Source organism: Myxine glutinosa, chromosome 1, assembly GCF_964187855.1.
Source record: "Myxine glutinosa chromosome 1, kmMyxGlut1.1, whole genome shotgun sequence".
Classification (NCBI taxonomy): Eukaryota; Metazoa; Chordata; class Myxini; order Myxiniformes; family Myxinidae; genus Myxine; species Myxine glutinosa.
The window spans coordinates 329,939,938-329,956,765 of NC_136261.1; the positions used below are offsets into that span (position 1 = coordinate 329,939,938).

Consider the following 16,828-nt stretch of genomic DNA (forward strand, 5'->3'; position numbering starts at 1 on the left):
ATTTGTTCTTCGACCATCTTTAGCCAAGTCTTTCTCTGTCTTCCCCGTCCTCTACTTCCTTCTATATTCATTCCCATCACTCTTTTCAACCAGTCACTTTCATCCTTCCTCAACACATGACCAAACCATCTCAACCTGTTCCTCTTCACAGCATCAATCACAGGCTCTATTCCCATCATCTTTCACAATTCATCATTTGTCTTCCTCTCTCTCAACGATACTCCACACATCCACCGAACCATTCGCATTTCCACCCTTTCCAGCCTTCGTTGCTGCTCTACGTTCATTACCCATGTCTCACTCCCATAAATCATAACACTTCTCACACATGCAGCATACACCTTTCTCTTCAGCTTCAGTGACACTCCCCTCCTCGTCAGCACGCCACTCAGTTCCTGTAACTTCTTCCATGCACATCTCACTCGAGCAACCGTTGCCGAGTCTGATCCACCTTCTCCATTCAGCATGTCTCCAAGGTTATATATATATATATATAACCTTGGAGACATATATATATATATATATATATATATATATATATATATATATATATATATATATATATATATATATATATATATGTCTCCAAGGTTATATATATATATATATATATATATATATATGTCTCCAAGGTTATATATATATATATATATATATATATATATATATATATATATATATATATATATATATATATATATATATATATGTCTCCAAGGTTATATATATATATATATATATATATAACCTTGGAGACATATATATTAAAAAAATCTTTTATTTATATATATACTATATATAATATATATATATATATATAATATATATATATATATATATATATATATATATATATAAATATATATATATATATAATATATAATATATATATATATATATATATATATATATATATATATATACATATATATATATTATATATATATATATATTATATATAGTATATATATAAATAAAAGATTTTTTTTTTAAAGATGGCTGTCAACTAACAACCATTTGACCTATACAGCTGATCATGCCTCATTTTAAATGTCTTTAATACGGGTGTGACCTGAGCACGTTTTAAATACCATAGGTTTCAGCTCGTACAATATATTGTTACAAGAAAATTATCAACTACAAAATTACAATTGAAAATAAGCTGTGCCATGACCAGTGAGAAAACACAAAGAAAGCATCTTCTATGTTTTATGTAACTTTATGTTTTTACATAAAGTAACATTTACATAATGTTACTATGTTCCCCCCCCCCCTCCCCCCCCCCTCCCCCCCCCCCCCTCCCGACGGAGAAGCAGTTTCAAGAACTATTGTTGGGAACATGAACATCAAGTAAATAAAATACCTGGTGTTTTGAGAGAGCTAGAGGTGCCCTTCACTCTTGATGGTATGATACCAGATTGCGCTGTCATGCCTCGTCGCCATGAGCCAGTCGACCCAATGGCACCAGGCCTTTTCAAGCCAGAGCAACTCCTCTCCGACTCATCAGACATGTCTGTAGGGTTTCGCTTCCACTTGTTGCTCGATTCCATCCTCCCTCCAGTCTCGGTTTCACTGCCCGAGATCTTCACATCATCCAAAATCGAGCCATGACACCAACTCCCATGGTTCTCTGCCATACAGTGCTTTTCATTGTCTGTGCGGAAGTGCTGTACAGATGACAGTACACCCAGATATTATTGGACATATCTCACTTGAGGATTAATTTGATATATGGTGTGGCACAATGACTACATAAGAAGGAACTAGACAAAACACCGCTTTTCAAATACAGTAGTCCTGTTACAAGAAAAATGATAAATGTAATTGTAATAAATGGCACCTTTGGTGGACTAACTAATTTGATTGTACAGATTTCAACTCAATGAATGAACAGTGAAATTCAGAATTTTAAAAATCCTACTATATAAAAATGCTAAATAAGGCAATGTCTGTATGTCTGTCCCTTATGGAATGGACAATCTCCACCAACTTTTGCATGAATGCTTGAGGTATCCGGGGTCAGGTCATGGGCATCGGTGCCAATTTGGAAAACAAATCCTATCGCCGGAAGCGGGTATGGCTAGTTACAAATGTTCTTATTGTGGAGACATTACAAAAAAAAAACCTCTCTATTCTGGTCAAGAGTCACCGCTCTGAGTCTGGGAGGTCGGTGGTTCAGGTCGGACCTTGGCCGATCGTCATGCCAAAGACGTTACAAATGGCACGTGCTGCTTCCTGGCTTGTTACTCCGAATTTAAAGGATATCCCACAGATAAGCCCCATTGGTTGGCATCAATGGTGAGAAGGAAATTTGTCCTTATTGCACAACTGAGTGTGGAAAGAAAATCGATGCTGTCATAAAAGATGGTGTCCCTGGTACCCAGAGTGCTCTGTCAAGTGACCATCCTTCCCCTTCCCTCTCTCCACCCCTCGAGCTCAGTTGGCTGTGTTTGACTGAAGCTTAGTTCAGTGTTGTTTAATATATTTGTATGCATGTGTACGTGCGATTTGTATTCAACTCCACAATGGGCCTTAGACCCTGTAACAAAAAACATAAAGCAATATCATAGCCAAACAAGAACTGTAGGTCAAATCGTGCAAGGTGAAATGTGTAATATACTTGGAGACATTTTTGTGGTGATGCCCTGGTAGGTGAGAGAGACACAGAGACAGAGAGAGACACAGAGACAGAGAGACAGAGAGAGAGACAGAGAGACAGAGAGACAGAGAGACAGAGAGACAGAGAGACAGAGAGACAGAGAGACAGAGAGAGAGAGAGAGAGAGAGAGAGAGAGAGAGAGAGAGAGAGAGAGAGAGAAAGAGAAAGAGAAAACAACATCCGTCCAATCTCAAGAACGAGTTTTCAAACTTGACTCCCTCCTCTAAAACTTGGTGGTGCCTTGTCGAGACTTGCACCCTCACCGTGCTTTGTCCCCCTCAGGTATCTATCTATCTATCTGCAGTATCTACTGCAGGTATCTATCTGCAGGACACATGTCCTAGTGAAACTGCCTAAATCCAGAACCACTGTTCACCACTCATTTATTCCCATTTTTTCCCCCCCTGTGGAATCACCTTCCATACTCTCTTCAATCTCATTCTTTCCTCCAGGGTTTCAAAACAGCTGTTCACCACCATCTCAAGTCATCCCCCACCCAAAATAATGATCTTCTATACCTTTAAACAACCGCCACTCCTCTCAAAAATTTTGCTGATGTATCCACCTTGTCCACCCTTTGCGTTTTACCTTACCCCTCATCGTTACCTGCATCCCTTGTTTGTCCGACTGTCTATTTTCTCCCTTCACCCTACTGCTGCCATTTCCCCCTTTCTCCTGATTATTCCTTTGTTATGTTATGTCCTGATTTGTTCTGTGCGATAGCTTTTCCACAGACCTCGACCATGTAGTAAAAACAAGATCTCCTGGTACCTGCTTTATAAAAGGTTATTGTAGTGATATTTTGGACAGTGTGGAAATACGAACTTTGATGCCCAATGAATATTACAGTGAAGGCTCATATGCATACCCAGCATAACTACACACCATGCCACCAACTGTGTCTGTTAATAATTGGTTTGAGGATAATGAGACATGAAAATAAATCTGCAGCTGTCAGCCTAGAGATCCAACTTGAACCAAATCAAACCATCGCCCCATTTGACATTCCCATTTAAGCATGTGTTGATTTGTTCATCGTCATTAAAAAATGTAAACACCACCAAATAGGTCGAGGAGGCGACACTCGGTCCAATTTCATTGTAATTCCCAATAGGGAAGAGGGTCTAGGTCTTGCCTACGAGACAGCTATACTAGTTTTCGGTGCCTTCATTTATACACCGCCAGCGCGAAGAGAAAAGCGGGGTTAAACAATATTGGTTCACTTCTGTCTGTCTGTCTGTCTGTCATGTCATCAACATCAACTTAATTTCAATTGAATGTTATATTTTTTAACACTAATCGAAAAAATAGCTTTCAGTTTAGCAGCACTTTGCCTCTGAATTCGACCCGATGGCGCATGCCCCCAGAGGATTGAGATAATATTTTTTTCTCTGTCTGCCTGTCTGGCAATCAAACAAAATTGAAAATCATTCCAAACAGGAAACGGAGTGTTTTTAAGGACGTTGTAAAGGACACAAACAACAGGCATGAGGAACTAATGCGACGCGTTTAATAAGGTGGTGTATTAGATGCTGCATCAACAGCGGTAAACTTCGGGATTTTTTTTCAACGACCTTTAAAATCATTATTTAATTTCATTTCAATTATATACTTAAACACTGTAGAATACAAATCATCTTTTTGACACTTTCAAAACTCTTCTGCTTAGCAGTACTTGGACAAAATATTACGGCATTTTCGGTCATTTGCCACTTCCATTTCGGTCAACACCAAACAAATTTGCCACTCATTGACTCTGCCGATGTTCTTATTGTTTTATATTTACGTCTAGTTATATTATTATTACTATTACATTTATCTCAAGACTGCGCTAGGTAATGTGTTCTATGTACTCTCTAGTGGAATATAGATCTTCCCAGATGCAACCAGTTTTTTGGGAACTTCATTTGGCAATCCTCTTCTCCTGTCCTTGCCCTTTATATAATGTATGTATGTACTCATCCGCGAGCTTAAAAGTACTGTTATAAATAAATAAAAACCCTTTATGTTACATGTTTTGATGATGTACGAGGGTTGTACTTTCTCCGAAAGAAGAAGGGCACATATTACAACTGATATCTTCCAAAACTTTTGAACAAAGTGTTGGCAGAGACACCATATAAGAGTAATCAAATAAATGTTTGTGAATATTAATAACCCTGTATATTTACTTCCTGTCCCATTACTTTTAATAAGTATAAAGCAGCTTTTCTGAGAAGGTGGAATTTGGCAGAAATTCAGTCACTCCAGCATGTGCCATATTCTGTGACTTAGTATTATGAGCCAAGAAAGCTCAGCATGTGCAAAGCCTTGGGCCTGCTCAAAGCCGTGAGACAAAGCAGCCAAATTAGGACTCTCCCAAAGGAGGCACACCCACAGATGCGCACCGCACAATTAACAACCTCATGCAGAGCTAAGCCAAGGTTAAATAAGGCAACAGTCACAAAATATGGTCATAAACCCAAAATGATTGGACATTTTTTAAATTTAAACTGCAGTTTCGAGGATGCTTTCCAAAGGCATGGCGTGGTTGAATTGAACACCGACAAAAAGCCATTAAAACATTTCCCCTTTTATACATGCTTATATAGGTTTCTTCTTGGGGATGAAGAGGGCTAAGTACGTACCAATTTTTTATTATCTGATACATAATTTTATAAAGCGATTTCAAAAAGAACTCATCCCATTACACTGGTCAACGCAACATTTGCATCTTGGTATCAAGTGATGCAATGAATCTTCAATGTGAACTTCAAATCTCCAGTACGTCTTCTTACATACAAATGTTAGAAAAGCTTGCACTTCGAATCATTTGCAACTGCGACTTTCCTACTTCCAAAGATAAACGAGACCTATCTCCAGCTTACATTGATCTTTAATGTGTTCTTTCTCATCAATGTGTCCTATCAAGGAGGCTGATTTAAGCATTCTTGTGTTTCTCAACATGCAACTGTAAAGAATCCCAATGTTCCATTTTGTTCATTCAAACTGTGATCAACAACAACAACAACATGCATTTTAAGGCCATTTTCCCTGCTAGAGCAGGGGTTAGCCTTGCGGTCCCCATGACAATCTTCTCCATTTAGCCCTATTTTCTGCATCTCCCCTTGTTTAACCCCCTCGCCCGCATTTCTTCTTCCACCATCTTTAGCCAAGTCATTCTCGGTCTTCCCCGTCTCGGTCTAACTGTGATCGATGCTGTCAATTGATTAATCTATGTCACAGTATCTTGCAATATCTTTCATCCTCTGCTATGTTTGCAACTCTTCTTCATTTATTCTCAGCATTATTGCACGATGACTGGATTCCTTTAAATTGGCACATTAAAAGTTTCAATTGACAAAGTTTCGACGTTGGTCACAGAGTAAATTCTTGTCATTGCTAAATGGTTTACAAACTCACATCCTGGAATTGCACAAGGAAAGCACAATCCATATAGCATCAATTGTATGTACAAACATAAAAAACAGACTAGGCTGAATAAGGAGCGTTTCAAATTGCAAAGTGAAGAAATTAAAACTGGGACAGACAACGAATTCTCACTCAAAGCAGTTAAAGCAAGTTTGCATCTTCTAGACAATACAAGCAAGATGTCACAATGCGTAGAGGGTGTGAGAAAGATTTGCTGGGCGCTAACCTGTAAAGCTCCCTTCCGGCGAGCCGTGGCAGGTGTGGTGGGGTGAGAGCCAACAGAGGAACTCGTGTGAATGTCGTCTGTGCTCACGTTGTCGATGGTATCGCTCAGTCCGCTGCTGATGGAGCTGTCGTCGTCCCAGCTGTGTTGTCATGACAGCCACCAATGTGGGAATACCAGGGAGGGACCACAGGGCAATAATTTGTCTTTGGAATCTCGCCAAGACCTAGTTTGGCTTTTACACCAAGCATGACAATGGTTTGTTACAGGAAATAAAAACCGCATCTATAAAGACACAAAATGGCAAAATAATACTTATAAAGACTCGAGTCGGTCTCTATTGAGATAAAAAAATAAGCACAATGATATTTCTCAACCAAATGTTAAGATAGGTAAGCCAATCACAGTGTAAAGGTGAAGCTTGTTCACCTTCTTTAGCACACATCTCTCAATATTTGTTTGCAAAATATCATTGTTTATGTCTAAATAACAGACCAAACTCAGGGCACCAATGTAACCAATAAGAAAGGACAAAACATATTTGGGGAAATAAAAATGCATACTGGACAATAAAGAGACTACAAATGGCCCTGAGAAGGTTAAGCCGTATTGAAGAGAACGATTCATTTATCTATTGATAAAGAAAGTCTGCTGTGTGCAAAAGCATATTTTACGGTCAAATTCAGAGGAAATGACGTTTCCAAGCTGGTAAATGATGGGAGCAAAACAAGAGCTGAAGACATATCCCAGCAATTCCACACATCGTCATTCACTTTTAAAGACAATCAGCAATTAACCCGCATCAGGAAATCATAAACACCATAAACTCCGAGATTTAGAAGTTTGATCGGCTACAGACAGTTGCGATGTTCCAAGTGGAATAAAATTGACGTTCAATAACTCTAAAAGATATGAAAGAATTACACACTTGAGGCACATGCAGAATGTTAGTTTAGGGTCTTCATCAGGAAATATTATCAAATCATATTTGATTGCTCACCAAAGAGTTCCATGGTTAAATATCCACCTTTTTGATAGGAAATCAAAGATCTAATTCACTTTCTGTACTTGTAACACGTCTGGAACTACTAATTGTCTGATTGAAATATTTAGCTCGGCACCTTGCCCCAAGCACCTACACAACTGAATCACATTTCAGGGCAGAGCGACGTTTGCTATAGTTAACTGGGATTCAAAATTGGTCTAAAATTATTCCAAAGCACGAAGATACGAGTGGAAATGTCGACCGTTTCACTGCACTCCAGCCTTGAGCAAAATCCCTGGGGACAAGATGCTGATAATGAATCCTCGATTTTGCCAAGGCGATGAGCGATAGAGCAGTAACACCGATCTCAGTAATGACTGGATGAAATGGCAAAGGGAAGTGGCTGCAGGTACTCACGTACCAATGATCGGTGTGCATTATGCTATAGACACAAGCAAACCTAGAACGCATATATCACCACAGTGTCCAAAAGGATTCACAAAATCCATTTGTGTGCGTTCAATTATGTTTATTGATTCAGTTATCATGTATAAAGTAATCAATTGCAGGTTTAAAATGGCAAATGGCCTGTTAGTGTTCCCATCTGAAAAACTGAGTCATGATGAAAGCCCATCAGGTTCAAATCCCATAAGCCAAACAGGTGCATAACAATGGATGCAAGACATTGTCTACTAATGTCTTTATAATTCATGTGAAGAACACTGATGTATTTGTCATCCCTGAGATACAGACACAGTATATGAGATGCAGTTTCATCCCATATTTCCCCTTCCTCATTTTTATCTCAACTGGACTTTAGTCCGGTGAGCTTATGGATCGAAGTTTCCATGGGTCAGTGAGTGAGTGAGTGAGTCTGTAAACACTTCAGTCATTATCGCTTGACCAAACACATGATGTTGATGAAATTTGGCCACAAGCTTCATATCTGATGCCGAACAAAAGTGTATTGACCGCATCAAAATCTGCGCTCATTCGAGGATCTACATGGGTGTTTTTGACACCCCCCCTCCCCCCCCAAATAGGCATTTGCTCTCTTCTCCAAAACTACAAACACAATTTTGATGACACTTGGCCACAAGCTTTATATCTAATGCTTAACGAGGGTGTATTGACCGCATCAAAATCTGCGCTCATTAAGGGGGTCTGGGAGGGTGGGGGGTTGTGGGTCAGAGGGGGTTTGTGGGAGGTTTAAGTGACTTGCTCCTGATCCAGTTGAGCTTCAGGACCCACGGTCCTATTTTTCTGTTTCAGCTTGTGTGCAGTTGTTCACCGCCATGTGGCCTTCTCCCCCTCCCCTTGATATCTCGATATATCTCTCGATATATCTCTCGATATATCTCTCGATATATCTCTTGATATATCTCTCTTTTTTTCTTTTTTTTCTTTCTCTTTCTTTCTCTTTCTCTTTCTCTTTCTCTCTCTCTCTCTCTCTCTTTCTCTCTCTTTCTCTCTCTCTCTCTCTTTCTCTCTCTTTCTCTCTCTTTCTCTCTCTCTCTTACTCTCTTACTCTGCTGTTGGTATTTCCTCTTTCCATTTTGTTCCATTTTATTCTGCCCCAGTTCTTCCACATGCCTCAATTATGTATAAAAAATCCCGCTGATCTCAGGAAATTCGACCAAACTATAGAGATGTATTTATCAAGCTCATTATGTACATTGTACAACTGTGGACTATGCAGTTCAAGAGAGTCATCATCTGCACCTAATAGTTGCGGTTTGAAGGGGAAAATGAAGGGGGTGATTCACTGATAAATCAGTTTCTATATAATTTACTGAAAGAGGCAAACGTGTGTGTGCTGCAAAATAATGCGTAGCATTTGCAGATATGACCATAGCTCCTCAACAGCAGTCAATATGGTGCATATAACATGATATTGCACGAATTTGTGAGGAAGGATTTTGGAAAGGCACAAATAATACCTTTGTTAAGAACACAGATGTGCTGCTACAACACATCATATTCTGTCGCACTAGATGTTTTATATTTTCAGAGAGGATCTTCGCTCATGGAAGAGTGAAGTGACAGAGGGGAACATGGCAGGGAACTGATAGTGGGGACACAATTGGACACAACAAGCAAAGGGAACAAACAAACAGGAAAAGAGAGAGAGAAGGGGAGGAAACAGTTACCAACAAGTAACGGTGTTGGGTTAGGTATGGTTATGGTCCACAGATAATTAGGATACGACAAAAGAAAGACGTGGAAACCTGAACAGAAATAAATGGGGAAGTTCAATGTCGCATTTTCTCTATATTGGAGGTGCTTTTCATATTTGGATGCAAAGTGAAAAATTTGATGACTGATATCATATACAACTAGAATGGCACTCGGTAGCGAGCATACTGTACCTCCGCCAGGCTAAACAGTTTACGTTTTTATCCCACTGACAGGTCGGATCTGGATTCGGACCTGAACCAAAATCTAATCGGCTTGTTCTTGTCACTTACCCAACTCATTCACCAAGTTTCGTCGGAATCCCTCCACAACTTTTTGAGATACCTTGTTCACAGACAAACAGACAAACAAGCAGACAGACAGACATGGGTGAAAATATAACCTCCAGCCACCTTCGGTGACAGAGGTAACTAACAATTCTCAATTTTGAAATTCGAGATTACTTTCTTTTAACTTTTGGTTTTGGTGTTGGTGTGTTGGGGGTCTGATGAGTGGTTGGATCACCAAAATTGGTGTTTTAGGTCTGATGACTACACAATGTGTCATGTGGCAAGGTGGGTATAGACGTGGGTGGTTCCAATCTTTTGATATTGTTTTATACGATTAAATATAGGTCACGGTCTGAAATAGAAATATGCTACGTGAAACAAGACAGCTACAGAATGCATATGCAGTGCTAAATCAAGATAAAACCTCATTGTATAAAAACTGTGGCCTATGTTGGCACGTTATGTGTGGACAAACAAACAAATGAACCCAAATGACCTCTGGAGAGGGTAAACACAAAAACAAATGTCCTCTGGAGAGGGTAAAAATCCTGGCAGCAGGTGTTTCGGGTATGGAGTTTATCTGTTATCGAAGGCACTCTTATTACGATCTGATCTTATTCACCATTTCCACCACTGATCTAAATCTTTAAGTGTGTGTGTGTGTGTGTGTGTGTGTGTGTGTGTGTGTGTGTGTGTGTTTTGAAGTATAGGGTGAGTCATGATAAATAAGTCAAATGCCTTGACAATTACCATCAATTGATGTGGATCCATGATCGAGGTTGTGGATCCGCCGTTTGGAGAGGTCCTGGGCTGAAAGGATCGAAACCTCGAGGAAGAACGGTGCCCAGCTGATGATCCGTGCAGTCGGGAAACGAGTCAATTGCTTACGGGTTAAGGCTCTTGCTTTAGGTGGAGAAACTATGTTTGAGGTTTACAATTTAAATAAAGTTGAATATGGGATGTTGTGAAATTAACATCATTTACAGCAATAAATTATTTATATTTAAGTTTAGGAACAACCGATACTGTACAATTCATTAAATGTGTGTGTGTGCGTGTGTGTGTGTGTGTGTGTGTGTGTGTGTGTGTGTGTGTGTGTGTCTGAATAAAAGAGAGAGATAGAATTGTGAGGAACAGAAATGAAAAAACGAGCTGTATGTGTGTGAGTGTGAGATCGCAGTACAGTTGTTGGAAATTAGTTCTGTCAGTCATAACTGGATGTTCATGCCAGGAAGCAGGGACGAAAGCCCCATGTTTGGCAATTCCCAAGAGACATAATCCTGTGGCAAGAGGCTTTCTGATGCTTCAAAAATCCATTCCCAAAATCATCTCGAAGCTCTATCCAACCCGTAATTATCTCTTGGGAATAAATTGCCAAATCATCTTGCCTACATCCAGTCAATGCTGCACATTCTTCCTGGGCTTTGAGAAAGAGGCATATATGTGGCTAGCTAATTAACCTGGTATCTAACCTCATCATTGTAAATGAAATCTTGAGAGATATGCTAACCGTTGTGGGAAATAAAGTGAAGTGATTTTTCGGTTGTGGTTACTTCTGAGAAGCAACAATATATAATTAAGGATTGAGAGAAGATGTATATGCATGTGTATGGAGAAGAGGGGCTCGGAATGATATGAGGGTTCATAGATCAAAGGGAGAGGTTAGATAAAAATCAAAAGTTGGTAGAATTGGATCAGGGGTCCAGGGTCAGATGCATAAAGGAATTGTATTTGGAGAAAGAATTTGTTTCAAAAGAAGGAAAAAGTAATAAAAAAAAGAAAGAGTTATTTTTTGTCCTTATTTTTCTGCCAACATATATTGATTCCTGTCTTCTTTAAGGACTAGTTTTCCATCATTGTGATGTGATGTTTTCCAGAATTTGTCATACTGAGAGAAGAGTTAAAAGAACGCTTCAAATTTTAAATTCAATGTACATAAAAAAAACACCAACTTCCTTTTAGCCGTTACCCGAGCCTTGAAATTGCAAAAAGGAATGATGATTTGGAAAAACAAAGTACATTGGTGTCTACTAATGTCTTTCTCCTGATTTATCTTCCACTATAAATCTTGGATCAGTGTAAAAACCATAAATGTAGACTATAATTGAAATAATGATTAGGTGCTGCAATAAAAAAATATTACGCTATTTATAAATAAAATTCTGCAAATTTGGCCCTCTTGAATGACCTACCCGAACAAATAATTCTGTTACAATCTAATTTCCATCAAGTTATGTAAAGTAACATCAAAACAGTCAGGTTGAGTCTTGCTCAAGTGAATTGTGCTTTTAAGGGACTTTTGTTGTTATATTTCAGTTATTTTTATATATTCCCACAATTGAACTAGAATGGCACTTGGTAGGGAGCATACTTCCACCAGGCTGAACAGTTTACGTTTTATATCCCGCTGATAGGCCGGACCTACATCCGGACGTGAACCAAAATCGAATCGGCTTGTTTTTATCGCCTAACCAACTTATACATCAAGTTTTGTGATAATCGGTCCAAAACTTTTGGAAATATCTTGCTATATATCGTTTTTTTGCCCATCACCAAATCATGAAGAATCACTTTGAAAATTAAATAATTCTCGCTTCCAGATCCAGAATAGAACCTTCACCAAAATCGAATTAATTCGACATTGTCACACACCCAACATGTCCACCAAGTTTCGTCCAAAACCACCCATAACCTTTTGAGATATCATGCTATATATCGGTTTTAGCGCTATTTAGGATGAAAAGCGACAATTTTTCGGATGAAAATGGATGATTTTAGAAGTTTGACCTTGAGTTGTCCTTTGACCTTTTGACCTAAAAAAATAGTTGTTTTCCCTATTTAGAAATATGTTAAAAAGTGGCGAAAACAACCAAATTTTTTTTTCTTTTGTATACAAGATCGAGGCTCGTGTAAGAGGTTTTTTTTTTTTTTTTTTTTTTTTTTGTATACAAGATCGAGGCTCGTGAAAGAGCGAACATTAATCACACAGAAAGACAGACACATAAAACAAATAATATTGGGAGCGGTAGACAAGATGGGGAGAGAGGGGGAAGGACACAAACACAACATTTGAGAGCAGGGACCGAGGGACATGGAGACATCGAGAGATCTGTGGGAGGGAGAGGGCTTTGGGGGGAGGGGTGGGAGAGGTATAAACATATGGACACTGCCAGGACTTCCAGGAAAGAAGTTGGAATTTCAAACAAGGTGGATCTGGGGTGAATTAGTGGGGGTAGAAAAGATCAAGGTTTTGGATGGGGGAAGATAAGAGATGGTGGTGAACAGCTGTTTTAAAGACCTGGAGGGAGGAGTGGGATTGAAGGGAGTGTGGGAGTTTGTTCCAGAGGTGGGAGAAAAGAGGAATGAAAGAGTGAAGGTGAGCAGAGAGCCGAGATTTCGGCAGTTTAACCATCAGAGGGTTGCTGGCAGATCTTGTGCGACCTGTAGGAATATTTGGGGGGCAGAGCACAGAGAGAGCTGGGGGAGCAAGGCCGGAGAGGAGTCGGTAGAAGACAGAAAGACCACCTACCTGCCTGCGGTGAGTGAGTGAAAGGCCCTCAGAGATAGCTTCATCGCGGGAGATTCCAATGATTTTGAAAGCTTTGGATTCAACAGCATGAAGCCGAGCCAGGTGTGAGGCAGGAGCCTCACACCTTGGTTGGAAACTTGGATAATAATCAACTTGGTTGGAAGCTTGGATAATAATCACCTTGGTTGGAAACTTGGATAATAATCAACTTGGTTGGAAACTTGGATAATAATCAACTTGGTTGGAAACTTGGATAATAATCAACTTGGTTGGAAACTTGGATAACAATCACCTTGGTTGGAAACTTGGATAATAATCACCTTGGTTGGAAACTTGGATAATAATCAACTTGGTTGGAAACTTGGATAATAATCAACTTGGTTGGAAACTTGGATAATAATAAACTTGGTTGGAAACTTGGATAATAATCAACTTGGTTGGAAACTTGGATAATAATCAACTTGGTTGGAAACTTGGATAATAATAACAGCTAATATTAATGACAAAATCCCTTTTCACCTTTTGACTTTGAGTTGACCTTTTGAAGTCAAAATCAATAAGTTTCTTCCTTATGACCCTTCTGACCTTCCTTCCTTTCTTATGAGCCTGGTGTTGGCTTAGCGGTTAGGGTGCTGGCTTGGGATCCTAGGATCCTGAGTTCGAATCCCGGTCGATCGCTGAATTAACACCAGGGAGGTTGACTCAGCATGTCATCCTTCCGAGGTCGGCAAATTGAGTACCAGCTTGCTGGGATGAATGATCCCGGTGTTTACCCCGGTTTAGAATAGGTACACCGTATCCCTGCGCATCGTAAGAGGCGACCAAGGGTTGGCGTCAGGAAGGGCATCCGGCCATAAAAAAAACATTGCCTCAAACAGGGAACCATGATTGTCATGGGCCCCGCAAGGCTAACCCCTGCTCTAGCGGGGAAAATGGCCTTAAAACGATCATTCATTCATTCATTCTTATGACCAACTCTACCATTTGGTGAAGTTTCGTGAAGATCAGTCCAGAATTGTGACCTCTAAGCGATTGACAACCAAACAGACAAAGACATAATAACGCACAAGACTGACCAATATACTTGAAAAGTCTTCGATTTTCACAAGTAACAAACAAACACAGTGGTGAAAGCATAACCTCCATCAACCTCCAGTGGCAGAGGTAATAAGGCATTGTCTGAAATATTAAAACTAAAGCTTGTGAAAAACAAAGAAAACTAGAACGGTACTCAGGAGAGCACATACCTCCGTCTGGCTGAATACTTTACGTTTTGTATCCCACTGATAGGCCAGTTGTGGATCCGGACCTGAACCAAAATCGAATCAGCTTGTTCTTGTCACCAAACCAACCCATCCACCTGGTTTTGTCATAACTCTTCCACAACTTTTTGAAATGTCGTGCTTTACCGGTAGTTCGATTTAGCCCAATCTCTCAATGCCGAAGAATCACTTAAGCAATAAAAAAAAAAATTCTCGTATCGGGATCTTCACTAAAATCGAATATATTCGTCTCACACACAGCCTGTCTACCAAGTTTTTCTTTGATCTGTCCACAACGTTTTAAGATATCCTGCTCATAGACAAATAGGGGGGAAACTATAACCTCTGTCCACCTATGGTGGCAGAGGTAAAAAAAAAAAAAATTGGTACCAGCTACAACTTGTAGAATCCAACCAAAGAAAGGTGGACGGATCATCAAGTTTCTAAAATGGGTTTGCCCATGAAATGTTTTCCACCCTCACCCATAACCTGCACTTTTCAGGCTTGTTGTATGTATGTACTGGCTCATAAAATGGCAGGTATGGGTGTGCAGATGCAAATGACTTCATTGACTTAATCTATAAAATGTATATCTTACTGAGAAGTGATGCAAGAATTTAATGGGTGGTGGACATTACAAATTAATGAGGTTTATTGATTTTTTTAAGTGCATAAAAATGAACGCAGGATTTTTCTTCCCCCCCTGGGCCTTCCATTGGACAGAAAAAATAAACCACTCTGTTTTCTGTGCTACTCTGTCAGTGTCCTCCAATGAATATCCAGATTAACCTTTTGTGGGCCTGGCACAAACAAATTTTTGGCCTCCCATATGGGGAATCATCGCAAAATAAAACAAAAAAAATGCATGTGTGATACAGCAACCTCTTGATTTACACCATAGTTGTGTTCGTGAAGATAGTCGTGAAAATGAAAACTAATTTTGCCATAAGAAATAAGGTAAGAGGTGGAGGTTAGGGGGAGTGCTGCCTCAATTCTCATCTTTATTGTCCTATTTTCAGCCCATCCCCTGCGCAGCAGATCACTTCTGTAATCACTTCTGTGTATGGCTGTGTGTGTGTGTGTGTCTGTGTGCGTGTGCGTGTGTCTGTGTGTGTGTGTGTGTGTGTGTGTCTGTCCAGCCCATAACTTTTTTTTGCGTTTTTGCATTTGCGTTTTGTCATCAAATTTTCAGCAAAGCTTTATTATGATAATATGGACGTGAACCAAATTATTCATTGGTCTTCTCCATATTATCATATTATCCACAACCCACCATTCATACAGGAACGGGTGACTTCCTCCCAAGACTCCTCAACATTACATAAAACATGCCTTATTGTTAAGGCATTCAGAATTCTTTTACTGTCATCTGATCATTATCAGTTGATTTCACCTGCAAATCATTAAATCATGATCAGGTTTGCAAATTTTCTTTGGAGATAATACGCCTTGAATGTAGCAATCACCCCCATCCCTCATATCACCTGTATGATGACCTGTTTCATAGCATCCAAAAACATACATTTTTACTTCAATAGTGATGTAAAAATGGATGATTCTAAAATGGGTTCGATCATAATTTAAAACCAATGGACAGATATGGTTAGTATGTACAGGAAATCATTCAGTAAAGGGACTTGGAATATGAGGAGCAGGCTGTGGAATTAGAGTCAATACCAGTCAAGAGGGGTAGAGGTTTCGCAACCATAAAGTAGCACTGAGGAGGACAGGCAAGGTCTCTTTCTCTGAATGTATCAGTTAATGGTGTAAAATACTCGTATGTGTCAAGTGGAAGTTCAAAAAGCTGAAATAAAAAAAATTAATGTTAAAATTGATTTTCAGAATGCGAGTATAAATGTATCACTACTAAAGTACTAAGTACTAAAATGGATGTGAAATTTGGAAGTGTGAATGCAAAATTACAGGTATGAAAGGAATATGGGTGCTGACATAACTGAGCAGGTGGATAAAATATAAGGGCAAATAAACAGTGTGAAAATGGATTGAAGAGAGAAAAAAAAGAATGTGGACAGTAGGCTTGAAGAAAAATGTGGACAGTAGGCTTAAAAATAGCTTTAGAAGGGTAAATATATTGAAAAAGAATCATACGAAAATGAAGAAGTATGAACAGCAACAGGTGGAGCTGGAAGACAGAATAAGAATTATGTGTGAAGACTATTTAAAGTGAGACGGATGAGCTGAAGATCAAATTTAGATTGTGAGTGAGTGAGAGTGAGAGTGAGAGTGAGAGTGAGAGTGAGAGTGAGAGTGAGAGTGAGAGTGAGAGAGAGAGA

General features: G+C 39.3%; 1 protein-coding gene across 1 annotated transcript in view; it reads right to left on the bottom strand.

The window, feature by feature from the left end:
- The window catches only part of LOC137412026 (neuron navigator 2), a gene marked incomplete in the record, with an annotated part of 519,476 nt that overhangs the window by 155,743 nt on the left and 346,905 nt on the right, over positions 1 to 16,828 (bottom strand). Inside the window, 2 exon segments of the mRNA XM_078769766.1 lie at positions 1,364 to 1,667; positions 6,297 to 6,435. Of these exon segments, the coding sequence (XP_078625892.1) occupies positions 1,364 to 1,667; positions 6,297 to 6,435 (443 nt within the window).